We start from the raw sequence: 27,685 nt of genomic DNA on the forward strand, positions 1-27,685 counted from the left end.
TTAACAATAATGTATTCTTGTTTGCTGTCTTATATTTTTATAAACAACATATTCCACCATTCATATCAGAATTACTAAAAGAATTCTGTCAAGTGTTAATTTGAAATCTTCCTTTTTACCTGGGCTACAAAGTCAGGCTTATGGCTTGACGTTCGGCTTATCTGCGTTGGTTGCGTTGGTTGCACGTTATAACCACCTGGAGAACTTAAAAAAAAAAAAAAATACACACGCCTGGGCCCTGCCCACAGAGATTCTGGTTTAATTAGTGTGGGGTGAGGGCTGAGCTCTGCTTGTTCTGTTTGTGCAGGCAGACCTGAGAAGCGCTGGCCCACAATCGCCTGTAGAAGAGACCCATTCGCCCCCGTGACCCCCTCGCCTAGGCTCAGAGCCTGACTCAGCCTCTTAAATGGTACAACTCCAGTGGTGGGGAAAGGCGGAACCAAGGAAAGGAACCGGCTCTGCTGCTGGAGACCTACATGGGAGCTAGACTAGGCCGTCCCCCACGCTCTCCAGTGCCAGGCCCCTCCCGGCCTAGAGGCGTTTCTGGGCCCATTTCACCACCAGCCTGTGAGGGAAGAGTACTTTTAACTGAGGAGCACATCCCAGGAGAGGAAGAGTCGAAAAGGAATTTGAAGGGATGAGAATGTTTTGCCATTAAATAGTAGCGATGGTTGCACAACCTTGTGACTATACCCAAAAAACCCACTGAATTGTCTGCCTTTAAAGGCAAATTTTATGGTCTGGTTAATTCTATTCCATTTTTTTTTTTTTTAATAAATGAAGGAAAATTAAAACCACTGTAAATGTATTATTTCCTTCCAGTCTTCTGGTACCGTTTGCTGAAATGGCTTCAAGAGAGTGCGTAGGACTGCTCTTTATGTGGCATCCTTGCTCAGACTAAGAATTGCCATTTTCAAAATCTTTCTAAATTTGACAGATGAAAATATTGTACCTCGTTGTTTAAACATAGGGATTTTGTTTTTGAGAGAGAGAGAGGGTGCAAGTGAGCGAGGGGCGGAGAGAGAGAGGGAGAGGGAAGCAGGCTCCCCTGAAGCAGGGCTCGAGTTCACCCGACGTGGGACTCAAACTCACAAACCCTGAGATCGTGACCTGAGCTGAAGTCAGATGCTTCATGACTGAGTCACCCAGGCGCCCTAAACATACGGAATTTTTTACGACTGGCAAGATTATCTCTGCACGTAAGATTTACAACCGCTGGAATGTCTTCCATTTCTTGGTCTTATTTAAATGAGGGTCTTAATGCTTTTTTATTGTGTATTCCACATCTCTTTTCTTTTTAACCATAAAAAACAATTTACATTACCAGACAAAACACTGCTAAAATCTTTGCATTTAAGATAATGTTTTCCCAAGGCAAGATGGGGTAGGCATGGAAATAACTGATTAACATTTGTGTAACTAAATGGCCCACACAAGTGTCCTGATCAAAGATCAGTCTTCCCAAATGTGATTTCCCTGCCTGTCTTAGAACACACCATTTTCAGCTTTGAAGTAACAGTATACTGACATACAGCTTACGTGGCATGTGAGTACTATTTTTTTTCAATACATTTCTGAACTTCATTGGCTAGTATTTAGTGGAATATTTCCTGGGCTTTAGAGTGAGGTTACGCTAACAGTGCAGTCATTTGGGCTTTCCCTCCCCACCCCACTCCCCCACCCCCATGCTTCAGAAATTATTTAGCCAGGAATTATCTGTTCCTTGAAAGTTCAAAAGAATCTATCCATAAGACTTTACGGGCCTAGCACTTCAAAAACCTTTTCAGTTTATTTCATTGGTAATAATCAGTTCACATTTCCAACCTCTATTCTAAAGTCACTTTTAGTCATTTACACCATAGAGATGCATATGGCATTCTCATAATTTTCTTCCAACTCTCGCTAGCTATGTATGCTGCAGGGCAGGAGGTCTGCAGCCCCCGTGCGGGTTGAACTTGGACCTCTGATCTGAGAGTAGAGTTGGCTGGCAAGGCCATCCCTCCCGAGGCTACCGTCTTTCTACAAAGAAACCCTGACCCTGTGACTCCTTCTCTTGAAATGCTTTAATGGCTTGATGTTACCTTCAGGGTAAACCCAAGCTTTACTATGGCAGAAAGGCTGTTTTATGGGGTGCCTCGGTGGTTCAGTCGGTTAAGCTTCCAACCTTGGCTCAGGTCATGGTCTCACAGTTTGTGGGTTCAAGCCCTGTGTCGGGCTCTGTGCTGACAGCTCAGAGCTCAGAGCCTGGAGCCTGCTTCCGATTCTTTGTCTCCCTCTCACTCTGCCCCTCCCCTGCTGGCGCTCTCTCTCTCTCTCTCTCTCTCTCTCTCTCTCTCAAAAATAAAAACATGAAAAAGCGTGCCATTTTTGGTTATATCCTCGCCAGCACCTCCAGATCCACTTGTTACCATTTTGCCAAACTCCCTCACGTAAACTCTCATTGTAAACTTCCTGCATTCCTTGACGTCTGCCCTTCCCTGCTCTGGGCTTTGTGCCTGTTGCTTACTCAAACTCCAGTTCCTCTGACCTCTGCCCCGCTCTCGGGACTCTGCTCAGGGTGCCAACCCTTCCATGACTATCTTCTCTGGTTATATGCCCGGTGTCTGTGCCTCCCCAGCCTCACCCTGCACTTCTGTCCTAGCACTTAATACTAGTTCTTGTAATTGCTCCTATAGTTGTTTGTGTTCATCATTAAATTCGAAATGTCAAGGGCAGGGAGGGTCAGACTCTTACTTGACTTTGTGTTCCAAGCGCCTAGCTTAGGACCTGACACAAAGTCCATTTTATTGAATGAATTAACGAACAAATAAAGATAAGCATGCCTGCAGCACTAATCTTATGCCTACGGCCAATCACGTCATAGGAGCGCAGACTGTGGAGCCAGACCGGTTGGGCCCACTTTCCAGCGTCACCATATGCTTCCTGTATACACTCTCTGTGCCTCAGTGGATTCCAGTGTGATCTACTTCTCAGGGTCGATGTGAGAATTAAAGGAAATACTGCATATGAAAAGCCACATTCTTGGTAAAAGCTTGTGTTACAATAAGGATCTCCAGTCACGAAGTGAAAATGAAAGCTTAGTTGCACAGTCGGACAAAGTAGCTCTTCTTCCTCCAAGGCTTGAGGAAAAGAATCGTTCACAATCTGATGGAGAGAGTTGCTTGATCTTTTGTAGGGCAACTGACCCCTCCGCCCTTGGTGGTTCACAGTAAATATTCTATCTAGCGTTCAAGACAAAAAATCAATCTGATTTACTTAAACTATTATAAATAGTGCTATCGTAGCCCATATAATACTGGCCAGGATGTTGGCTGATGGCCTGAACTGCAAGGCCTGGCAGAAAATTGCAAGGCCTCACTGCACAGGCCTGCATTCCCATAAGAACAGTCCACAAAATCTGAAGACTGAGCACGTGGTGTTCACAGCAGAGCGTTGCAACACGCTATGTGCAATGAGGTGCACCCGTGACATGGGCAACATTCAAGGAATTTTACCTGACTGGAATGTTTCCTGCTATTATTCTTTAAAAGGACAACTGATTCTGTGTAACTAAAAGACATTTCCTGGGTGCTCTCTGACCCTGAGCACTGAGAGCAGTGAGTGTGGAGGCTGAGGTCTCTAGACCTGGCCATCTGAAGGGGAATTTTCTTGCACATGACTTTGCAGCTTCCATGGTTCCTAAGCTGTAGGATAAGAATTATTTTATTTTTAATTTTTTTAATGTTTTTGAGAGAGAGCGAGCAAGCACAAGGGCAAGCGGGGGAGGGGCAGGGAGCCAGGGAGATACAGAATCCTCAGCAGGCTCCAGACTCTGAGCTATCAGCACAGAGCCTGATGCAGGGCTTGAATTCATGAGCCCACTTAACCAACTGAGCCACCCAGGCGCCCCGGATAAGAATTATTTTACATGCCAACGGTAGTGCCCCACTCCCCTATCATAAGGCCCCAAACTCTAAACCTTTATAAGCTTTCCTGAGATTCTGATGCAGGCACTTTCCAGGACACTGTGAGAAATATTTCAGTGGAGTCGTATCGCCATGGGGATGCATTTTACTCAAGTTGATAGTGGAGTGAAGGTGGTGGCCTTGTGGGCAGGAGGGTTGAGGCTCAGCCCCTAGGATATAATTTTTTTGATCTCTAGGTGAAATGGTTGCAATATTGTGATTTACAGTAAGATACGTGTGTGTGTGTGTGTGTGTGTGTGTGTGTGTGTGTGTGTGTATGTTTTAATGTTTATTTATTTTGAGAGATCACGAGCAGGGAAGGGGCAGAGAGAGTAAGAAATAGTCCCAAGCAGGCTCCCTACTATAAGTGCAGAGCCCAAAGTGGGGCTTAATCCCATGAAGCATGAGATCATGACCTGAGCCTAAATCAAGAACCAGATATTCAACTGACTGAGCCACCCAGGCACCCCTTTAATGAGAAACATATATTTCATCTTCAGCGCCCTTTCTGGCACAGAGTTCCTAAAACCCTTATAGTTTCCTATGTGAAGAGAGGTCTTTTGTTATGTTAATGAGTTGACTCTAAGACTGCATCTGGAGTTGGGGTTGATTGCCAGGAGAACCAAACTTGGGATTGGAGGTTTGGAACTTTCAGTCCCATCCTCCTGACCTGCAGGGAGGGGAGAGGGGCTGGAAGTTGAATCAATCACCAATGGGCAATGATTTAAATCATGCCGATGTAATGAAGCCTTCATAAAAACCCAAAGGATGGAGTTCAGAGAACTTCCAGGATGGTGAACACATGGAGATTTGAGGAGATTCACGTGCCTGGAGAGGGCATGGGATCTCCAAGCCTTTCCTCATGCCTTGGCTTCTGCATCGTTCCCATCTGGCTGTTCCTGAGTTATTTGCCTTAGTAAATTGGTAATCTGGTAAGTAAAATGTTTCTCTGAGTTCTTTGAGCCACTCTAGCAAATTAATGGAACCCAAGGCAGGGGTGGTTAGAAACTCCAATCCATAGCCAGTTGGTCAGAAGCACAGGTGACAACCTGGACAGGTGTCTGAAGGGTTGGGGGACAGTCCTGTAGGACTGAAACCTTAACCTGTGGGATCTAATGCTATCTCTGGGTAGATAGTGTCACAACTGAGTTAAACTCTTGGACACCTAGCTGGTGTCCTGTGCATTGCTAGGTAGTGTGGGAAGAACTTCTCCCACCACACACTGGAATCCTGATTGGGAACCCAGTAGTGGCCGGGTGGAAGTGTAATCACCAGTGGTTGCCACAACACACAGGAATCTACAAGGCAGACCATACGGAACAGTAGGTGTTGATCGGCAATCCAGAGGTCTGGTAACAAGAACCTCGAGGCAGAGGAAAGCATATTTGAAAAGTTAACAGAAAGTTTTCAATATTTTTTTCTTAGAACCTGTAATTTTGAACTTTATAACCAGGGTAACTGGAACTTTAAATTTTTACTTTGTTTGCATGGATTAGCGCAAGGGGGAAAGTGTATGGAGGAGTACCATGGCTGTGTCTAAAGACATTGAACCAAAGCTGCTGAGCAGAGGTAGGAAGCAGCCTCTGTCCTTCAGAGTCCCACTGATTTGGACCAGCAGTGCCACACCTGTCCGGCCAGGGAAGTCTGGGAAAATGACAAGCTGCCATCTAACTTCTGATCACAGCCCCTCCCAGCTAGGACCACTCAGGCTGCCATACATCCTGCTGTAACATTGTCTGGGGGAAACCGGTGTGATTCCATAGACAGCAGTAGCGCTAGAAAGAAAACTGAGCTCTCTTGCATCTGAGAACAGAGACCCCAAAGTCTCAATCCCCAAAGCCTCAACAGAAATGTCGGGCTTCCTGTCCCTGTTACAGCCGGCCTGTATTACAGTGGCCATCAGTCCACACTGCCTGAGGGATTCCAACAGCTGACTTGCCAAATTATCAGGCAAAAGAGATTGCAAATGAAGAGAACGTGTAATTTGTGGTAGAGACCAAGCTGGCCAGAAGATGAGGGTAAGTGGAGGCAGAATAATGGGAGAAACAGGGGCGCCTGGGTGGCTCAGTCGGTTAAGCGTCCGACTTCAACTCAGGTCACGATCTCGCGGTCCATGAGTTCGAGCCCTGCGTCAGGCTCTGGGCTGATGGCTCAGAGCCTGGAGCCTGCTTCCGATTCTGTGTCTCCCTCTCTCTCTGCCCCTCCCCCGTTCATGCTCTGTGTCTCTCTGTCTCAAAGATAAATAAAAACGGTAAAATATAAAAAATAAAAAAATAATGGGAGAAACAGAGGGGGAAATTCAATCAAAACACAAGGAGGGGGGGAAACATAATGACAACTTTTAAGAAGACAGAGCATAAAAAAATGAAATTCTGGAACTAAAAAGCAAGATCTCTAAATTTTCAACGTATAAATGGAGCAATTACTTGTAAAAACCAAAATTCATGTTTGGGTGGGAGGGTGTCTCAATAACCCAGAGCCAAAGACAACAAAACAAAACATACTAAATGCAAAAATTCACAGATACAAGACATAAAGGACTCGTCAGGTGGAGACTTAATAGACTAACAGTAGGAGTCCTGGGAGAAAGGGGACATGGAAGAAAACTAAAGGCCTGATTTCCATTGAAGGGGCCCAGGTGGGTTTATTGAAAAGACACACTCCCAAAGAAGTGTCCTGGTGAAATTTCTGAGCTTCAAGGATAAATTTCACCCTCATCAGCTTGAAAGAACAAGTTACTGACAAAGGAAACAGAGTGAGGCCATCATCGGACTATCAGCACTACCTAGGCTCTTGGGAGGCACAGGAATGATATGGATAGTCCGGGGGGGCAAAGTGGATTATGATTGGAAAGAATTATGTCCAGTCAAAACATTAGTATAGGAGGGCAAAAAGAAGGCATTTCTGGACCTGTAGGGCTACAGAAGGCACACCAACCATGTACTCTATCCGAAGTCAAGAAAGTACTCAAGAAAACAACCCCAATCAGAAATCTCTGCATGGGAGAGTTGAAAAGAATTCAAGGAAACAGTGGTGAATAATGAACCTTGTGTTAGTCACGGTCTGAAAGGATGATGCTAGTGTAGCATGGAATAATGAGAATTTTTGAATCAGATAAGACTTTTTATAGGGGAAATTTCAAATGGCCTTGGCTAAAATTCTAATTTCTCTCGAAACCTAGGAGTAGGGATGTGAAAGAAATTAGGGCTTCAAGCTTTGCGGAGCTTTACAAGTCTCAAGGGAAGGGCTGCCGTGCCATTTCTACGGCGTGCAACAAACAACTCAAAATTGCTCCTTAGACATGAAACATCCTTTGTCTGTTCTTCCACTGAGGATTTCTTCACTGTAGTAGTAGTATCTCTTCGAGCTCTTTCTCTCCCCGACCCCCCACCCCTTTCTGTCTGCTGTCTCTCTTTCTGTCTCTCCCACCTGGTGGTGTCTTTTCTTTACCGCCTCAGCTCTCCAACCTTTTTGTTTGTTTTTTTTCTACCCACATTCGTCTTACCCTTTGCACGGGGCAGGTTAGCTACAGATTGCAAACTTAGCTCCAGGCCCACCTGTTCAGATCCAAAACCCATCAAGATGTTCAGTGGGACAAAAGGAACAACTTCTCCCTTAGAAATAAAAAAAAGACTAGCAGAAACCTTGTGATTATGGTCTGTCTTTTTACAGAATACACTTTCATTAGAAGGCTGTGCACTTTGGGGCGCCTGGGTGGCTCAGTCAGATAGATAAGTGTCCGACTTCAGTTGCGGTCATGATCTCGCAGTTTGTGAGTTCGAGCCCTGCGTCAGACTCTGTGCAGACAGCTCAGAGCCTGAAGCCTGCTTCAGATTCTGTGTCTCCCTCTCTCTCTGCCCCTTCCCCGCTCACACTCTGTCTCTCTCTCAAAAATAAACAAACATAAAAAAAAAAGAAGGTCCTGTATGAAGTTCAAGGTCATTGGGAAGCAATAGGGTTGAGAATAGGGATAGGGATGGAGGTGGGGACCATGAGATGAAGACGGATGGGGTGACAGGGCAGGAGCAGGCTAAGCCTTGAAATCCTAGATAAAGAATGTAGGCTTTATCCTGAAGGCAGTGGGGGAGGGAGGGCACTGAAGGGTTTGTGTTTTAGAAAGATTTCTCTGGTTGCTACATGGAGATAGAGTTTTTAGTGATAATGACCTTGAAGGCAGAGACCAGAAGGAAATTTTTTGTTCTAATTTAAGAGGAATTCTGTTTATTTATGGAAATCACCCCCACCTTTATGACCTCAGGGTGGCTAGAAACTTTTCTTTTTTCCATTTGTGCAGGTCGGATGGGAATGTGCCACTTACAACCTGGCACTTTCTACAGTGGGAATCCTTTCATGTCCCATACCGACCCTATATCTGTCTTTATGAGGGTCTGACCTCACAAAATCCCGGGAGGCTGACACTTAAGAAAAATCCTGTCAGAGTGACATCCCACTTCATCTAACTTCCTACCTTCATCTGACTTCTCCAGGACATCACTCTCCAATTTGTTCCTGCATATGACAGGCTCTCAGTGCTAACTTTATTTCCCTTTTCCAGTCTCCCACTCACAGTTTGGCTTTCCCTACTGCTACCTAATATTCAAAATTTAATTCTGAAGAATGTTAAATTAAAACCTTAGGTAGGGGTGCCTGGCTGGCTCAGTCGGATAAGCGTCTGACTCTTGGTTTCGGCTCAGGTCATGATCTCATGGTTCATGAGGTCCAGCCCCATGTCGGGCTCCATGCTGACAGTGTAGAGCCTGCTTGGGATTGTCTCCCTCCTTCTCTTTCTGCCCCTCGAACCTATCGTGTGGTTGAGTGTAGCTGGAATAAATAAATTTAGCAATTGGTATAATTTCCACGTTTGCTTCCTGACCCCCGTTATGAGGGCTATTGTGGTAAAAAAAGCAAATTAAGCCTTCAAGGAGTACTGTCCAATGGAAACATAATGTGAGCACACATTTAATTTTAAATTTTCTAGTGGCCATATTTTAAAAAGGTAAAATGAAACAGGTAAAATTAATTTTGGTAGTATATCTAATTTAACTCACTATATCCACCATAGTATCATTTCAACACTAAATCAACATACAACATATTAGTAAACTTATTTTTGTCCTATGCTACACTTACAGAACAACTTATTATGGACTACAGGTACTCAGTAACCACATGTGGCCACTGGCTACAGGACTGGATAGCCCCACTCTAGACCTTCTCCTGCCTACCATGAGAGTTAGCCAGAAGCAATGATACATTCCTGGAAGATTCTCAGAAATGCATATGTAATTAAAAAGATTTGATTGTGGTTATGGTGATTTGGTAATGTTTCTTTCATATCCCTTTCTAACATACCTGTTTTATCTCTGCAGCTGTCAGATAAACTCAAAGAAATATACAGTTTTCTTACAGATTTAATTAGGTAGTGATTCAAATTGTATCTGCTGTTCTAGATGTGCTGTCTTTACTCGAGCAAAGCATAGTTCCTAATATCTGGTGTGCAACTATGGGTGCGATAACTGTTTTTATGCATTCAAATAAGGAGAAAGCATTAGTTGCAATTTGCTTTTACCTGGCAAGCATAGCTGTCCACCTTGGCTGTCTTGCCTTGGGATTACATCAACTCTGCCTCTGTGCCACAATTTAGTCCGTGCTTGACTATCTCCTTGTTCCATAGGACATGATGCTGGCCCATTATATTGATGGCATCAAGCTAATAGACCCTGGAGGCCCGGATGCAGCAGATGCTTTAGGGACCTGAGTAAGATACAGATGTGATTGAAGCGAGAGAAGCATGCCATGAAAATATGGGGGCTGCTGCCTCGTTAAGTGTAAGTCTCTCATACGTGCAAACATTGGGAAAAATTAAACTGGCAACAATAGGGAAGCTTTATTAAGGAGGAACTTGAGACAATTTCCAATGAAAGCCACGACAAGGCTCATGAAGAGACCATTGCACTAGTGTATGTGAGACACTAGGCTTGGACCAGATGGGGGTCTAGATCAGGGAGGGTGGAGGCGGGTAACAGTCTCATTCCTGGTTTGGCTGTTGTCAAAGAACTCACATGGCTTTCCAATCGCAACTTTTAATATATTAAAAGTCACTACTAACCATTTTTTCTGGGAGTTGACTGAAAAGATTATCAACTCAAATCTGTCCAGATGTCATATGACAGTTCTGTGTGGATTCAAGTTTCAATTTGACATTCCCTGAACTTTCTTTGTTGGGAGGTCCTCAAAAATCACGTTTCTGCAAAGCAAATTAATTCTATAAGAAATATTTCTAAGGAGTAGCATCTTACTCAGTGCTTAATGGGAAGAAGAGAAGTAACATTTGACTATCTAATCATGCACCAAATCTGTGAGCCTATTTATTCCTTCCAAGAACCTTATGAGATTGTAATGATTATATTCTTTTTTTTTTTTTTTTTCTTTTTGGAGACAAAGAGAGAGTGCACGCGTGCATGCAAGCAGGGGAGGGGCAGAAGGAGAGAGAGAATCTTAAGCAGGCTCTATGCCCAGCACACAGCCCTACTCGGGGCTCCATCTCACAACCATGAAATCATGACCTGAGCCAAAATCAAGAGCTGCATGCTTAACCAACTGAGTCACCCAGGCGCCCCTGATTATATTCATTTTATAGATGATAAGAGTAATCAGGGATTCTGACAAGTGAGTTCCCCAGTGTTTTCAGAATTCCCACCTGCCAGGCTAACTTAGCCCCAGTTGATCTGGCTGAGGCCCCACTTCTCCTTTTGCTCCATACAAAGGGGCTCACATAAAACTTAGCAATGCTACGGTCATCGGAAAACTATGTCTTTTTCACTTCCAGCCTGGGACCACCAGAACCCAATAGGAAAAGCAGAGGGGTGGTAGGGGAGTGGGGAGCAAGAGCTCAGTGTGCTCATTCTCAGCAGGGTTGATGGCAACCACTCCCATCTGTAGAGTTACAAACGTGTTCCCATTTGTTTCTCTATTGAATAAGATCTTCACAAGAACTCTCTGAGTAGGTATCATGAGGTCCATTTTAAAGATAGAGAAACTGAGGGGGCGCCTGGGTGGCTCGGTCGGTGAAGTGCCCAACTTTGGCTCAGGTCATGACTTCTCAGTTCTTGAGTTTGAGCCTTGTTTCTGCTGTCAGCACAGAGCCTGCTTTGGATCCTCTGTCCCCCTCTCTCTCTGCACCTTCCCCACTCATTCTCTCTCTCAAAAATAAACAATTTTAGAAAAAAAAGATGGAGAAACTGAGACTCAGAAGTAGACTTACATGTGTACAGTTATGTAACTCACAACCGGCAGAGCCAAGGTTTGAGTTCAAATCATCTGACTCCAAAGCCAGAACATTTTCCACTGTATCAGGCACAGAGGAGAATGAAGCATGGAGCATCTTTCTGGATAGAGTCAGGGGCCTGAGATTCCCTGGTAGGGGGCCAGTATCCCTGCAGGGTGTCCTTCTTTCCTCAGGTTGCTTTGGGACTTTAAGGCAAATCACTGTGTATTGTAGTCAAAGGCTGGTGTGGCATGCTTTCTCAAGCATCCAAGCCCAAGGATTGTTATATATTAGGAAACAAGGTGGTGTTCATTCACCATACTCCTCCCTCCTAAGCCAGCTTCCAAAGTGACTGAGGCATAATCATAAGATCTCACAAAAACAAAGCTCAAAATACTAGCTTTATGGCTGAAAAGGAGACCATGGGTTCACCTCCCCAGACTTTCTATTATTTATCCCCAGAATGGCAGTCTTTTCTCTCTGAGGGGCAGAATATATCCCAGTAAGTTCATGGTATGGAGGAGCAGAGAACCTGAGTTTTCAGAGAGCAAGCTGCTCCAAAAGAGAATTTTCTGGTTAGTCACTTCTCCCTTGGGGAGCGCTGTGTGAAGGAGAGAGGGGCTGGACGTGTCTGCCCATGCTTTCACCTCTTCTCTACGACAGTGTGAGGAAGGGGGGACAAGCATTCCTTCCTCTCAACACTGTGCTTCCCACATTGCAACATCCTGAGTCTACCAGGGATCGTCAGCAGATGCAATATGTAATTCATTCTGACGAGGAAAGAAAGACAATGGTCTTGATGTCTTATCTAGAATGGTAGGTAAATGAGACAATCGTGTAAGAGGAAGGACTAGTAACCAGGAAGAGCAGATGTGTTATTTGCAAACAGGTGGAACGACCAAATTAGACTTTCAGGGCTGTAAAGAACTTAGAGATCACGTACAACAAATCCCTGCTTACCTGACAGGCTTGTTTGGCAAAGTCATGTGGGAATTCATGGGGCTGGGATGTGAGTCCAGCATTTAGTTTGGTTGTCCTAAAGAAGTCTAATGACCTCAGCCCCATACCCATGACCCCCTTCTAAGGCTTTCTCACCTTAGGGCCCATGCTGCTACTGTTGAGCCCTCCAGCATGGCCATAGCTGAAGGGGGGAAGGGTAGCCAGCCTAGATGCTGGTCTATAAACTGAGCAGGAGGGACTCCAGTGACTAATTGAACCCGCTAGATTCTGTCTTTTGAGGATTTTTGAATATGAGACATTGGGCTCTGAGCAATTGATAGGAAGGGCAAAAGACACAGAGAACAGGCAGTAAGAAGACATGAGCTGAGGCTATGAATGAGCAGGGTGTGAGGTCAGATGAAGAGCAAAAAGCATTTCATAGGTGGAGATGTGAACAGCAAAGAAAGGATGGAGGAGCTGGGTTCAAACGATGGGGAAGCTCTGGAGTAGCGATTGGCTCCTCCTGCTGCGGAGGGAGGTGTAGAGATCACCCAGCTGCCAGACCACGGTGGATCCTGCACTACCTTCCAATTACCAAACTAGGTTCTAGGCCCTGGGGAAGTTAGCTGTTGAGCTATTAATAGGGTCACCAGGGACCTGGTTATATGGCCAAGATGTCACCCTTTCTTAAAACATGTAGCTTCATAAAACACCAACACTCAGGGTAAAATGGGTAAGCCTTTTTGTACATTACAACCCGAACAGGCTAACACATTGGCTTTTCCACTAGCAACTGCACCTGTACAAACCACATAAATCAGTATTAAAAGTTTTGATCCCATAGTTGTGTCCCCTCTGGCAGCAACACCTACAGTTTTTTGATTGGCCCAGAATTCACTTATGATCCTTTCCTCCATCCCAAATAATCACTATCAGAGCCATAGAAACCTCCTGGTACAGCCTATACTACTCCTTTTTCCCTAAGCAGGCACTCCTTGGGCACTGGGTGCCTCTGTGTTTAGTGTCTGTCCTAAGGTCCAAGAATAGCATGAGCAGTCGTGATGATTAAGTGCCCAGAGCATGACTCCCTATTCACAAAACGTGGAGCAGCTGCATGGGAATGCACGTGTTGGATGAAGGGAGGTAAGTCAGGTGGGAAGATAAGAAGAATGCCCGGCTAGCTAGGAACTGTAATCTCTAGCTTTGCTTGGATGTGCCCTAACCTACTGCGACTTGACCTCCTCACCTTCTTCACCCCGTTTTTGCTCTCTGCCACTCTTCTCTCCTCCCCCTTCCCCCCCTTCCCTGGCCTCTCTATGGGACTCTGGGGTGATATGAGTAAACCCCAACAAAGCTTCTACCAAATCCAGGTCTCCTTCTCCTAGAGAGTCTCCAGTGATAAGAGCATGGATTTTTCACAGTTGGTTACAAACTTGACTTTATTTTCTCACCTATAAAATTGGCAAAGTTCAGTCTCTCCAACGGTGTTGGGAAAGTGACATGTGGAAAAATGAAACTGGACCACTTTCTTACACCATACACAAAAATAAATTCAAAATGGATGAAAGACCTAAACATAAGACAGGAAGCCATCAAAATCCTTGAGGAGAAAGCAGGCAAAAACCTCTTTCACCTCAGCCACAGCAGCTTCTTACTCAACACCTCTCCAGAGGCAAGGAAAATAAAAGCAAAAATGAACTATTGGGACCTCATCAAGATAAAATTCTTCCGCACAGCAAAGGAAACAATCAGCAAAACTAAAAGGCAACCGACAGAATGGGAGAAGATATTTGCAAATGACATATCAGATAAAGGGTTAGTATCCAAAATCTATAAAGAACTTATCAACACCCAAAAAACAAATAATCCAGGGAAGAAATGGGCAAAGTTTAAAAGCCCATTTTATTTACAAAGGTGTAGGAAAACAAGTACTCTCATACATTGCTGGTGGACATATAAATTGGCACAATTTTCAGGCTGAAAATTACAAATCACATGCCTTTTGACTTAATTAGCTCCACGTCTAAGAATGTATTGTAAAGATATACACGTAGCAAACTTTACTCGCTTTCTTTCAGGAAGCATCCATTAAGGATGGCTCCAGTGAAGGAGCAGCAGTCTTTGGAATTCTCTGTAGCCCATGATATGGGATAACCAGTGTTGTATGTAGCCAACAGCCTGTCTGGGTTGAGAATAGATATAGGTAGGTGGCCTTTCTCTTTCCATCAAGCCTTCCTCGATTTTTTCAATAGAACGACATACAGAGTACCTCACTACATCCCTTATAGAGTGCAACTGAAGAACTCAAACTATTCACCAACTATTCTGCCTTTCTGATGAATGAAAGAGTAGAAGAGGGTTGTGACCATGTAATAGGGGATATTGGGCAAAAAGCGACAGTACTGTTGCATAGGAAATGCCAGAGTACGGTGTAAATGGGAAGTCATTTTCAGTTCTGACCTCAAGCAGGAAGGGGCTCCTCTAGCCAGCCAGCCTTTAAAACTCCTTTTTGCCACCACAATCTGTAATGAATTCAGCCACTAGAAGAGCGCACAGAGTCCTTAGTTAGAGATTCAGAGCGCCAGGCTCACTCAGCTATTCCCAGACTCAGCATCCAAATACCAGTACCTTGAACCATGTGCAGAAAGATGACCTATAGCAAATGGATCCTATAGAAAGAGGCAGACCTCCCAGTGCAGGGCACACTGTGTGAGACGGGGAGACATGGGCTACCTACAGAGAATTAGACCCAACCTGCCCCTTTGCTTTAGGGTCATTGCCAGAATCATCTAAAGAGGATCCAGAGCTGGGGTTCAGAAGCCATCATGGGCTGTTACCAGGGTGTATTATATAGCCTTGCTTCAATCCTTCTCAACATTTCACTTTGCCATTTCCATAAAGTTCTGAGCTTGGCGAATTCCAAGGCAATATTAGAGTCCTCTAGAAAAATAAAGATAGGTACTGCCTTTGACTAATTTTTTCCCCACCATTCCTGCCATACATTACAACAGTTCTTCATTTCAGGGGGTAATTGGATGGAAAGATCATTTCATTTGTCTATTTTATGTAGGACGAGGCTTCCTGTGCTTTCTTTTCTTATCTGCAGTATCAACTTTTATGATTCTGTGGTAAATTTACTAACATGGAAAGAATAGGGGAGAAGGGGAGGGGGTTGAATAGAATAATGGTGGGGTCTGGAGTGCCTGGGTGGCAGAGAGATACTTCAAAGAGAAGAATGAATAGCAAGGCCCTAAATAAGTTGTACTCTGAGTTTAGTAATGTTAGCTGTGTTCATTGTGAGGACAGGTGTTTGCCCTCTGATAATAAGTAGACTTTAATCCTAGGTGTGGGTACAAGTCATGTCAACAGGGGTGGTTCCAGAGAAATTCACAGTAATTGCCCAAGACACAACATTAGCCCACAACCAAATTCTCACACTGAAAAGTCACTGGCAAGTAGGAATGCCAGTCTTGATACAGCTCATTAGGTAACAGAAAAGGAACTGATTCTCCAAGTCAACAAACATCTTCGGATGCTTCAAGGGCTAGCCAGGCAAGCCATTCCAGCAAGGGAGAGGTGTGGCTCTGGTGTGTGGTGACACATGGTGAACACCCAAGCTCCGTAGTGCTGATTAGTTGTGTAATGGGTGGATGAGTCAAAGATCATGCTTCCTAGCTTGTCAGATACTTGGTAGCTCCCAGGAACTTGCTCCAGACTTCCAGTGGCTCCGTGCAAGCAATCCTGGGGCTGATTACGAGACCACATCAAGACTCAAATTTCAGTGTCATAAGCACTGAAGCAAAATCCTCCTGACTCACATCCTTTAATCCAAAGAGGAAGATTTCAGTCAGAGATTGTGTTTCTGTGAGCATCTTCATTTTCACCAGGGCTTTGTGAATTTATGTGGACAGCACAGGAGGAGCAGCAAATTAAGAGTCTGGTCCAGCAAAATCAGCTCTGGCAAGGTATGAAATCTTACCCACAAGACATGGTCGTGCTGCCCAGTCCATAGCACCAACAGCTATGGTACCATGTTCCCTGCAGGGAGCTTCCTCTTCCAAGTCCCCTGTAATGTTGGTATCGACACTTATCACCCTGCTACCTTATAGTTTGGGAATGGACGGAATGGTTAGCTTTCCTTCTCATCCCCAGGGCTCCAGGAAGAACAAGTAGTCATATACTCCTAGGTTTAATCCCTGGCTAAGCTACTTAATAATTGGATGACCATGGGCAAATAATCTGAGTCTCGATTTCTTCATCTGTTTATTAAAAATAATAATACCCACTCTGTAGGGTGTTTTTTGAAGATTAAATTAAATCAGCTCTATAAAGTGCCTAACACAGTGCCTAGCACAAAAAAAAATGGTAGTTTTCATCTCTGGAATTAGTGAGTCTCAGACCTGGAAAAAATGTTAAAGGTTATCCAATAAGACCCTCCTTCTGTTATTCTGTTGCCAGAATCCCCTATTGCACCTCCAAGACATGTGGCCATCCAGCCTCTACTTTGAGTGTATCAAGGCAAGAGACAATACTCCTAGGAGTTCTGAGGTTCTTGCTGAAATTGAGCTGAAATCTAGCTCTAAGGGGCTTCGACTATTTGGAATAGTAACCCCTTACCCACGTACAAGAGTAGCACTCTGACTGTGCAGACTTGTACCACACATCTCTGGGCGATGCTGTTCACACAGACCACAATGTAAATGGTGCCTCCTGGAGGTGGGCATTGTGATGGCCCTGTCTATGTATAAGTCATCCAAATATTTAGTGTCAACCTCACATTCCTTTGAGTCTTTTCTTCTCCAATGAAAACCTCCAAATTGCTTCTATCATGTCTCACATGACAAGTTTTGCATCTCTCATCACTCAAGTCACTCAGTGCTCAACTATGTACTGCCTGGATCTGGGCGCAAAGCTTTAGTCATCATCTGACCAGTCTGGAGAAATGAGACCCACTTTTCACATTTCACACCACTAAGCTATGTCCTCTCACCCCAATTCCATCCTGAACTTGTATGGCTCTTTTTTTTTTTTTTTTTTTAATTTTTTTTTTTCAACGTTTATTTATTTTTGGGACAGAGAGAGACAGAGCATGAACGGGGGAGGGGCAGAGAGAGAGGGAGACACAGAATCGGAAACAGGCTCCAGGCTCTGAGCCATCAGCCCAGAGCCTGACGCGGGGCTCGAACTCACGGACCGCGAGATCGTGACCTGGCTGAAGTCGGACGCTTAACCGACTGCGCCACCCAGGCGCCCCTGTATGGCTCTTTTTATTATTTCAGTTCTCATTTAATCCTTACACTTGCCCCTATGAAATTTCATCCAGCTGGGTACAGCTCATCATTCCAGATGGTGAAGACATCTTTGTATCATGCAACATACTCATTCTCTCATGTTGGTACAGAGATTACTCAAGACTCACAGGACAAAGGGCAGAGTTCTTTCTCCCACTCTTAGAAAATTCCCCCTAACTGACATAGATTCTTTTTTCTTTCCTTCCTTCTTTTTTCCCTTCCTCCCTCCCTCCCTCCCTCCCTCTCTCCCTTCCTCCCTTCTTTCCTTCCTTCCTTCCTTCCTTCCTTCCTTCCTTCCTTCCTTCCTTCCTTTCTTCCTTCCTTCCTTCCGATACTTGTTTCACTAACATACAGTTAAGATGTCTCTTTATTCACCACAACTGTACTATGGGAGACTTTGTTGAGTTTCTTGTTCAAATGATTTATTCCTTCAGACAACAGTGTTGGGCACCTGCTGTGTCTTGATACTGTAGTAGATACCTATAGTACAGGCAATGTTGTGCTGGAAAACATTTAACACTGACTTCCCAGAAAAAAAATCTTTGATTGTAGCATTTGCTGATTTCCATGACATAAGTACTTCCAAAATAGCAGACTTCAAACTATCAATGTGATGTCACTGAACATGGAGTTGGGAGGAGATGTGCACAATTAGCTCTTGTGAACTAGCATGAGCCAACTCCAGCACACTACTGATGATGTACACATGAATCATAGGTGGTTTCTGCCTTAGAAAAACTCCAAGAGGTTTTTAGAATCTATGATGCACAATGCCCTTCTTCTCTCTAGACCTACTATGCAGAAACAATGTCAGTGAAGGATATAAGATTTGTCAGGTATAAGTTGTTCTCAGTGAACCATTGTGTTTCATACTTGCAGTGGACCTTTTAAGTGGTTGTGAACCTAAATGTTTCATTCAAAATTATTTCCAGAAGCAAGGTTAAACTCATTCACCTATAGTTTAAGGAATCCTATCTCCTCCTTTAAAAAAAAATTAGTACAGGGGTCCCTGGGTGGCTCAGTTGGTTAAGCGTGTGACTTCAGCTCAGGTTGTGATCTCATGGTTGGTGCGTTCGAGCCCTGCGTCAGGCTCTGTGCTGTCAGCTTGAGCCTAGACCCTGCTTCAGATTCTGTGCCTCCCTCTCTCTCTCTACCCCTTCCCTGCTCACACTGTCTCTCTCCCTCTCAAAAATAAATAAACATTAAAAAAAATTTAGGGGTGCCTGGGTGTCTCAGTTGGTTAAGCATCTGACTTCAGCTCAGGTCATGATCTCAAAGTTCGTGAGTTCGAGCCCCGCCTCAGGCTCTGTGCTGATGGTTCAGAGCCTGGAGCCTGCTTTGGATTCTGTGTCTCCCTCTCTGTCTCTCCCCCACTCACACTCTGTCTCTCTCTCAAAAATAAATAAATAAACATTAAAAAATTAAAAAAAAAAATTAGTACAGGGCACCTAGATGGCTCAGTTGGTTGAGTGTCCCACTCTTGATTTTGGCTCAGGTCATCATCTTACAGTCGTGAGATTGAGCCCCATGTGGAGCTCCATGCTGGGCATGGAGACTGCTTAAGATTCTCTCTCCCTCTGCCCCTCCCCCATTCATTCTCTCTCTCTCTCTCTCTCTCAAAACAAAAATAATTAGTACATTTCTAATCTTCTAGCATGTTTACTATTCTCCATAAGTCCTTAAAACTCTCCAAGCACATTTTAGAAATCCCATTCCTAAATTCTCAGTAACTTGGGGTGAATCCCATTCCAATTTGGGAACCCAGAGTACATACTGCCTCTTCACCTACCTTGAGCTTTGGTTCCAACCAATATTTATTCTTCTCTTTTGGATCCAAAGATCTTTCTACTTGATGAGAATGATAAAAGGAAAATAAAGGAAAGGATCCTTTCTCCATGTTTTCATGACAGATAATCTTTGCTAACTGATGGGCAGAACAAGTTCCCCATCCCCAAGATGTCCACATCCTAATCCTTGGATTAGGAAGGACGTTATCTTACATGTAAACATGTTATATTTTTTGGCAAAGAGGAATTAAGGTTGCACAAGGAATTAAGCTTGCTAAACAGATCTTAAAATAAGGAGAATATCCTGGATTATCCAGATGGTCCCAGTGTAATCCCAGTTTTTTTAATGTAGAAGAGAGAGGCAGAAAAGATTTAGAGATGCTGCATTGCTGGCTTTAAAGATGGAGGAAGAGACCATGAGGCAAGGAATGCAGGTGACCCCTCAAACTGGAAAAGGCAAGGAAATGGATTCTCCTTTAGAGCCTCCAGAAGGAAAAAAGCCCTCCTCACTCTTTGATTTTAATCCTGTGAGACCCATTTTGGGCTCTGACCTCCAGAATTGTAAGACAGTAACTTGGTGTTTTTAAACTACCAACTTTGTGGTAAAACGTCCTACAGCAGCCATAGAAAACTCATACATCAACCTTCTTCCTTGCCATCTTCCATTATCAAGGCTGGAAAGTCCAGTACAGATAGTCCCCAACTTACAATGTTTTGACAAGTAGGATGGTGCAAAAGTGATACACATTCAGTAGAAACCATACTTCTAATTTTGAATTTCGATCTTTTTCCAGGCTAGTGACATATGGTAGAATCATCTCTCATGATGCTGGGTAGTAGTGGGTACAGCTCCCAGTCAGCCACGTGCTCACAGGGGCAAACAACTGATACACATGCACCACAATTCTGTACCCACACAACCACTCTGTTTATCACTCTCAGCACAGTAGTCAATAAATTACATGAGATATTCAACACTTTAGTATTAAATAGGCTTGCTATTAGATGATTTTGCCCAACCATAGGCTAAAGTGTCCTGAGCACATTTAAAGCAGGCTAGGCTAATTAAAGTATTTTCAACTTAAGATAGACTTATCAGGACGTAACCTCATTGTAAGTTAAGGAAGATCTGCACTTGCTAAGTCAGTGGTTCTGTGCTTTTATGATCCATTACCAAAACCATGATGGTGACTTAGATACCAGTGTCACCAAAATATGGTGATGTGGAGATCCAGAGGACCTTGACCACTGAAGAAAGTGCTTTGGCTATCAAGACATGCTCTATCACTAGGGGCGCTGGGGCGGTTTAGTCGGTAGAGCATCAGACTTTGGCTCAGGTCATGATCTCATGGTTTGTGAGTTCAAGCCCTGCGTTGGGTTCTGTGCTGACAGCTCAGAGCCTGGAGCCTGCTTCGGATTCTGTGTCTCCCTCTTTCTCTGCTCCTCCCCCGCTCATGCTCTGTCTCTCTCTCTCAAAAATAAACATTAAACAAAATTTAAAAAAAAAAAAAAAAAGACATGCTCTATCACTATAGCCAGACAGTATTTTCTCCAGAGGTAGAAGGGAAGATAATGCTTCCTCTCTATGGTGTATGTTCACCTGTAGTCACATCTGATGTGCGAGCTCTCCAGCTACACAGCACTATCTTTACATAACACATACCCACACAAACTCTTTTCTCAAGGTGTCTTCATAGCACTAGAGTGCTACATCCAGATGACTTTCCAAACTTGGCCATCCAATCTACCTGGAACCAATTTCCCCTACAACCTCAGTGTCCTGGCTTCTGAGAGCAGAAGTCTCACATCACCCCAATCCCAAGACACACAACATTTTCCTAGTCAGAATGGGTGTTATTTTTTCCAGAGGATAAAAACCTTATCTTAATACAGTAAAAGTGTATCTTTGCTTCCTAATCCCCCTGAGGAAATTACTCGACTTGCGCATGGTCTTGTGATTCTCATAAATTTAACATCACTTTTTGGTCAGTACTGCTTCTCCACCCTTGCTTCTCTAACTGATTCCTCTCCCCACCCTACCCCCCCACTTTCCCTCCACCACGAAACCATCAGGAAAGCAAAGCAAGAACTTTGCCACATATTTGCCGTAGAGGCCACTTTTAGGCAGCAGGCTTGAGCAATGGAAACATGAACAAAGCAAAAGGGCCCACAGACTCTTTAAACGACATAGCCATAGGTCCCAACTGACCAATACAACCAGACACAGTCCCTAAGATTACTAAAAAAGGGAAAATTCCATATGTTCCTATACTCCCCCTCTCTATGGTATAACTGTGGCCCCCACCACTGCCTCAAGGCAGATAGTCTCTCCTTTGCTGTCCTGCCTGCCTCCTGTCTCTTTCAGTGTACTTAATAAACTTCTCTTTTGTTCTGCCTTGGGTGAATTCTTTCACTGCCCACACCACTGGCCCCCCACCCATTACAATGTCTCACATTTGGTGACCCCCCCCATCCAATCAGGTCACCCCACATTTGGGTCTTACATGAATGAGATTTTCAGGAAAGGGTGGACAGCTTATGTACTGCCATTATCTTGCCCTATACTTCCCTTCAGCTTGGTGGGCAGGCTGCAATCCTTTCCCACAACCAAGGTATTTATTTCCTTCTCCCTTTTTATCCTTACCTATGTGCCCTCCATGGAGTTTCTAGCCTAAGGTAATTGATTTCCATACCACCATAAATGTTCCCTTGAGTAACTCTGTTCTCTTTCATCTCTGTGTTCCAATCTTATGTTTCATGCCCCAGAGTCTCTGGAACAGTGTTCACTGAGTTTATTACTCATGCTTTGTACTCTCGTACCCTGAGTTCATCAATCATTAATATGTCCTAGGTGCTGTGGGACATGAAAGATGCTCCATGTGACTTGAATCCTTGTAGTTTACCCATCTAGTTGGGACATTACCAGATAACGATGCTGTGAGATAGGAGTGGCATGCACTTTAATAAAAGAATTGATAAGTTCCAATGAGAGCTCTGAAGTGGGCAACATGTCACTTCCAATTTGAAGGCAGGGTTCAAGGAGGAGGGGCTTCCAAGCTGGGCCTTGAAGAATGAGAACAATTTAGAAATGTGAAGATGGGGAGGGTGGCAATTTGGGCCAAGGAGGCTATCCTGTGAGCAAAAAGTTCAGACTTGTGATAATGCTGGGCGTCTGTCTCCATGGAGAAGAATGAAGCTTGGCTTGGACAAGCACAGCATGGTGGGTGAAGAGTGTGAGATAAGACTAGAAATGTAGATGGGGTCAGACCTCAGAGGGTTCTCAAGTCAGCAAACAGGATTTGGCCTTTCAGCTATAGTCAATGGGTATCTTTAAAGTTTGGTGAGCAAAGAGTAAAGCCACTTACTTACTTACTTATTTATTTACTTAATGTTTATTTTTGAAAGAGAGAGAGAAAGACAGCATAAGTGGGGAGGGGCTGGAAGAGAGAACGAGAGAGAGACAGACAGAATCTGAAGCAGGCTCCAGGCTCTGAGCTGTCAGCACAGAGCCCGACACGGGGCTCAAACTCAGGAATCATGAGATCATGACCAGGAATTGTGAGATCATGGCTTGAGCCAAAGTCAGATGCTCAACTGACTGAACCACCCAGGTGCCCCGCCACATACTTTTTAAAATGTATAATAGCCATTCACTAAAAGAATATTGGTATTCAGTAATTTTTAAAAATGTTTTATTTGTGGGGCATTAAACATTAAAAAATGTTTTATTTGTTTTTGAGAGAGAGAGAGGGCACATGTGAGTAGGGAAAGGGCAGAGAGAAAGGGGGACAGAGGATCCAAAGCAGTCCTGCACTGACAGCAGAAAGCCCAGCGTGGAGCTCGAACCCACAAACGGTGAGAGCATGACCCGAGCTGAAATCAGGAGGTGGAATCTTAACCGACTGAGCCCCCCAGGAACCCTATGGCCTTCTTATACAAGGTAAAGTGGTTAAGAGAACATCAGCCTTAGAGTCAAAAAACACACAGTCAAATCCTGCCTCCTCCTCTACTAGCTGAGATTTGACCAGCTTAACCTCTTTCAGGTTCAGCTGCCCCATTTATAAAAATGGAGACTGTAATAGAATCTACCTCAGAAGGTTGTTGTAATGCTTAAATGAAATAATAAATGACACGTACTTAACATAACTGACTTACAGAATAAGTGTTCAGGACATGTTAGGGGAGAAAAAGCACAGCACACTTTCTCCACAGCCTGGAAAACACATCTCCTACCCCCAATTCTTGTGCCCAGACCAAACTATTAGGTAGTTGGTACTGAGTTTTCCACAGCTGGTCATAGGCATCACTCTGTTGGTTTTGCTCAAACACGGGTCAGGGAGGGAAGGAAGAAGAGGGCCTAACTCCCTAAGTCCCACCTCTATTCCTGCTCTCTGTTTACACAGGGTTGCAAATTTAAATACCACAGAGAACAGACAGGTGTGTAAACAAGTGAAGTAGGCCCGGGAAGATGTGTGACAAATTGAAGAGTAGGATTTGATCGTGGCCCCATAAAATTGCCTTTGCTTACACTTCCTGGGGTGCTTAGGGCCGGTAGACAAAATGGAGCAAGTCATAGTTTGAATTATAAGAATGCTTGTAATGTTACCTTTGTGAGGAACATGAGTCAATTCTTGACTGATAACACTATCGACACTAGGTGAGGACCTCGTAACCACTGACCTGAACTTTTTATCTCATGGACGTGGTGAACTGTAACCAATACTCTGTACTTGTGTGAGTTGCATTATTGACAGCTCAGAGGAGAGTTTGTGGACACACACAGATATGTAATGGTTCCTATGCATTTTAGCTTTTTTTTTCTTTCTTTTATCCTGCCTAATTTTTAAAAATTCCTTATTTCCCTTAAGAAATTGTGTTCAGTGTCATATGTTCAAATAAAAGTGTACAAAGTAAAATGTACAATTAAAATCCTTTATAGAGGGGCACCTGGGTGGCTCAGTCGGTTAAGTGTCCGACTTCGGCTCAGGTCATGATCTCACGGTCCGTGAGTTCAAGCCCTGCGTCGGGCTCTGGGCTGACAGCTCAGGGCCTGGAGCCTGCTTCGGATTCTGTGTCTCCCTCTCTCTCTCTGACCCTCCCCCGTTCATGCTCTGTCTCTCTCTGTCTCAAAAACATAAACAAACATTAAAAAACTAAATAAATAAAAATAAAATCCCTTATAGAACCATCTCTTCAGAAATTACCTCAGCAAGAATTTGATAGATTTTTTTTCCGGTTTGATCATATGGCATGTGCACACTGTATTTGTTTCCTGGGGCAGCCATAACAAAGCACCACAGACTAGGTGACTTAAATAACAGCAGTTCATTTTCTCACAGTTCTGGAAGCTGGAAGTCTGAGCTCAAGGGGTCAGCGGTGTTAGTTTCTCCTGAGGCCTCTCTCCTTGGCTTGAGGATGGCAGTCTTCTACCTCTGTCTTCACATGGTCTTATTTGTGTGTGTCTGTGTCCTAATTTCCTTTTCTTATAAAGACACTAGTCATATTGGATTAAAGTCCACCGTAAAGACCTCATTTAAACCTTAATTACCTCTTTAAAGATCTTTTCTCCAAAAACAGTCACATCCTGAAATACTGGGCATTAAGGCTTTAACATAGGAATCAGGGGATGATGTACAAATTCAGCCCGCAACACACACATGTAATAATTCTTATAATAATTCTTTTTCAGCAGAGTTATGCAACTTGCTTTTTTCACTTAAGGTAGTTTCAACACATTTTCAAGTCAGAAGATTGTGTATCTTTCTGAGGAGGCTGAGAGATTGAGTATTTAGCTGTCTCATCTCCTATATATGGCGAGAGAGAAGGGGCTGGGAATGGCCATTTGGGTCTACAACCAATAGCATCAGTCAAAGATACACTGGCTCTTCACTGCCTCTCTTCCTTCTCCTTCTAATTGCTTTTATTACTTTGTGTTTTCATCTGAAGTTCACGTGATTTTCTTATGCTTTCTCTTCATATCCCACATTAAGTTGGTTATTGCATAAATTATGCTCTGTTTGCTGTTTCTATGATGGGTGTTCATTGAAAAATGATATTATGTGCTTGCTTTCTTAGCTCTTCTGGCTTCCTTGCTTTATCTCATTCAGTTGATTTATGACTACATCTTTTATCTTGCTCTTTCTCTTCTGTGGAAAGTGCAAGGCATGTGTTACCTGAAAGTTCCTGCTGCCTCCTAGGATGTATTCTCCAAGTCTCCTGTTTGACTCTCAGTAGTGTGAGTGGTTTCTCTTTTGCTTCCCTCCTTGTGTCTTTAGGGTCCCTTTAAATTCTGCCCCTAGTACTTAAAAATGCACATTGATGCCCTATGTTCAGCCTTTCATTGAGTCTGTGTGTGTGTGTGTGTGTGTGTGTGTGTGTGTGTACACGCACACATGTGCACAGGGGTCTTGAGCAGTTGGCATTTATGAATTTTGTCTCAACTTTCTTTCTCTGGAACTTGACCTTGTCAGGGCCCATCCTGTGGGCTGCCTTCATTTTGTAGAGTGTTCCCAACCTGAGGTGAAGTTCATTCCCTTGCAGGCCCCTTAAGGCCCCTGAGCACTGATTTGATGTAGCAGTCAAATCTATCTTAGTGTCTTTTTTTTTAATGTTTATTTATCTTTGAGAGACAGAGCATGAGCAGGGAAGGGGCAGAAAGACAGAGGGAGACACAGAATCTGAAGTGGGCTCCAGGCTCTGAGCTGTCAGCATAGAACCGGATGCAGGGCTCAAACCCATGACCTGAGCCAAAGTCAGATGCTTAACTGACTGAGCCACCCAGATGCCCCTATTTTAGTCTTTAATGTCATCCTTAGGAAAGATTTTCTTATTTCAAGACATATATAAATATTCATCCGTTTATGGAAGTATATTTATTATATTGTTTCTAAATGGCTAGCCAACTTTTCCAATATAATTTTTTAAATTCCCCAAATCTTTCCTACCTATATAACTTGCCGGACAGTGTTTATACACATAGTGGATATGATATACTGAATAGTGTACAGACACAGAACTTTTCTAGGCTTTTCTTTCCATCTCACTAAAATAGCTCTTCCAGTTGTATCTATTTTCAGAACACAAATGTATATTCACAAACAGATTATGTTGCATTATAGTCTGTTCTTAGACATAATATATATAAAATTTTAGCTTTATAATACAGGAAATTGAAAGTTGCATAAACAAAAGTTCCCACTACTCTCACCTCCCACTTATACCCCATGTACAAGGTCTAATCATAATGCTGACCTGATTAGAGCATAACAGATATGCCCTAAACAAGAAAACTTAGGGACAGCCTCTACTGCCTGTGGGTAGGGCCACAAGAGCAGGGCAAAAGGACCCATGCCGTGACTCAAGAGTGAGAAATTTGTCTGAAGTTATCAAATCTTCATTTTACTATAGCAGACAGGGCAAAGTCTTATATAGACTTTTTTTGATGACCAAAACAAGTGACCCCAAGATTTATCTTAGGGAGGGAGCACTCTTTGTTTAAAAAAACATTTCATGGTCCACTTAGATACATCAAGTTGGTTCTCGGGTCGCAAAGCCTAATCATGAAGTGTAAAGAGGGAGTTCAAACGCTTTATGAGAACAAAAGGAATGATTTTAGACTCCTATGAGGAGAAGACAGAAACAAGGAAGAACAAGAGAAAAAACAGAAGCCAGTGATACAGTAAAATCCCCAGGGGTGGGAGAGCTAAATGGGCTTTTAAGAGGACACCCAATATTTAAAGTTGAGTTGTTACAATAGCTTTGATGTAAACTCCCCCATCTCTCCAGGTTCTTAGCATCATCTGCTCCTCAAATGAAAAGCCTGTGTTTAAGGGGGGAAGGGAGTAGAGGACAGCAGCTGTGTTCATATCTAGCTCCATGAGTTGTCATGGATGGTCCATAATCTAAACTTATTCAGCAGAAACATGAACCAGAGCAGAGGTAACCATGAGCAAGTAGGTTCCTCAAACTGTTGCGAAACCTTGGGGAAGATCATTGATTTCTACAAGTTATAAAATGGGAACTTTCGATTGTATTGAATCTTGCAAGCAGGGTGATCCCAGCTCTGTAGTTACCCAAAACTTCACTGGCTATATCTGTGTTTGCCTCTCAAAAGAACTGGCATCACTCCTACCTTTGGGGAAATGCATTGCCATATTGCTCAATTTACCTCCCAGAAACAAGTGGGGAGAGGGAAGGATAAACAGAATTTCAAAACCTCTGTTAGTTTTTCTAATGGTCCATTTCTGAGCAGAGCAGATTAGATAGAATTACATTTTTCTCTTTGTAAAATGTGGTTAATCATAATAGCTTCTTCACACGGTTGTGGTGAAGATTACATGATTAGTGGTATATGTACAGCACTTTAGAAGTGCCTGGCACACAGTAAATCCTGTGACATTTACTATTATGAATATTTTTAAAGTTTATTTATTTATTTTGAGAGAGAGAAAGGGAGTG

The 27,685-nt window shown here is 43.6% G+C and overlaps 1 protein-coding gene across 5 annotated transcripts in view; it reads right to left on the bottom strand.

The window, feature by feature from the left end:
* SUSD1 (sushi domain containing 1) overlaps positions 1-27,685 on the bottom strand; it is a 258,157-nt gene that overhangs the window by 3,955 nt on the left and 226,517 nt on the right. For 2 of the 5 annotated variants that reach the window (XR_006710318.1, XR_006710320.1), the window contains 2 exons: positions 9,514-9,698; positions 13-204 (listed from right to left, as the gene is read on the bottom strand). Coding sequence is in view for 2 of the 5 variants with exons in the window: in XM_045469272.1 (XP_045325228.1) it covers positions 158-204 (47 nt within the window). In the remaining 3 variants the exon portion in view is untranslated. Of the gene's footprint in view, positions 1-12; positions 205-9,513; positions 9,699-27,685 lie in introns of those variants that run through there. The other 3 variants (XR_006710319.1, XM_045469272.1, XM_045469271.1) reach the window with 3 other exon arrangements.

This window comes from Leopardus geoffroyi, chromosome D4 (assembly GCF_018350155.1).
Source record: "Leopardus geoffroyi isolate Oge1 chromosome D4, O.geoffroyi_Oge1_pat1.0, whole genome shotgun sequence".
NCBI classification, from domain to species: Eukaryota; Metazoa; Chordata; class Mammalia; order Carnivora; family Felidae; genus Leopardus; species Leopardus geoffroyi.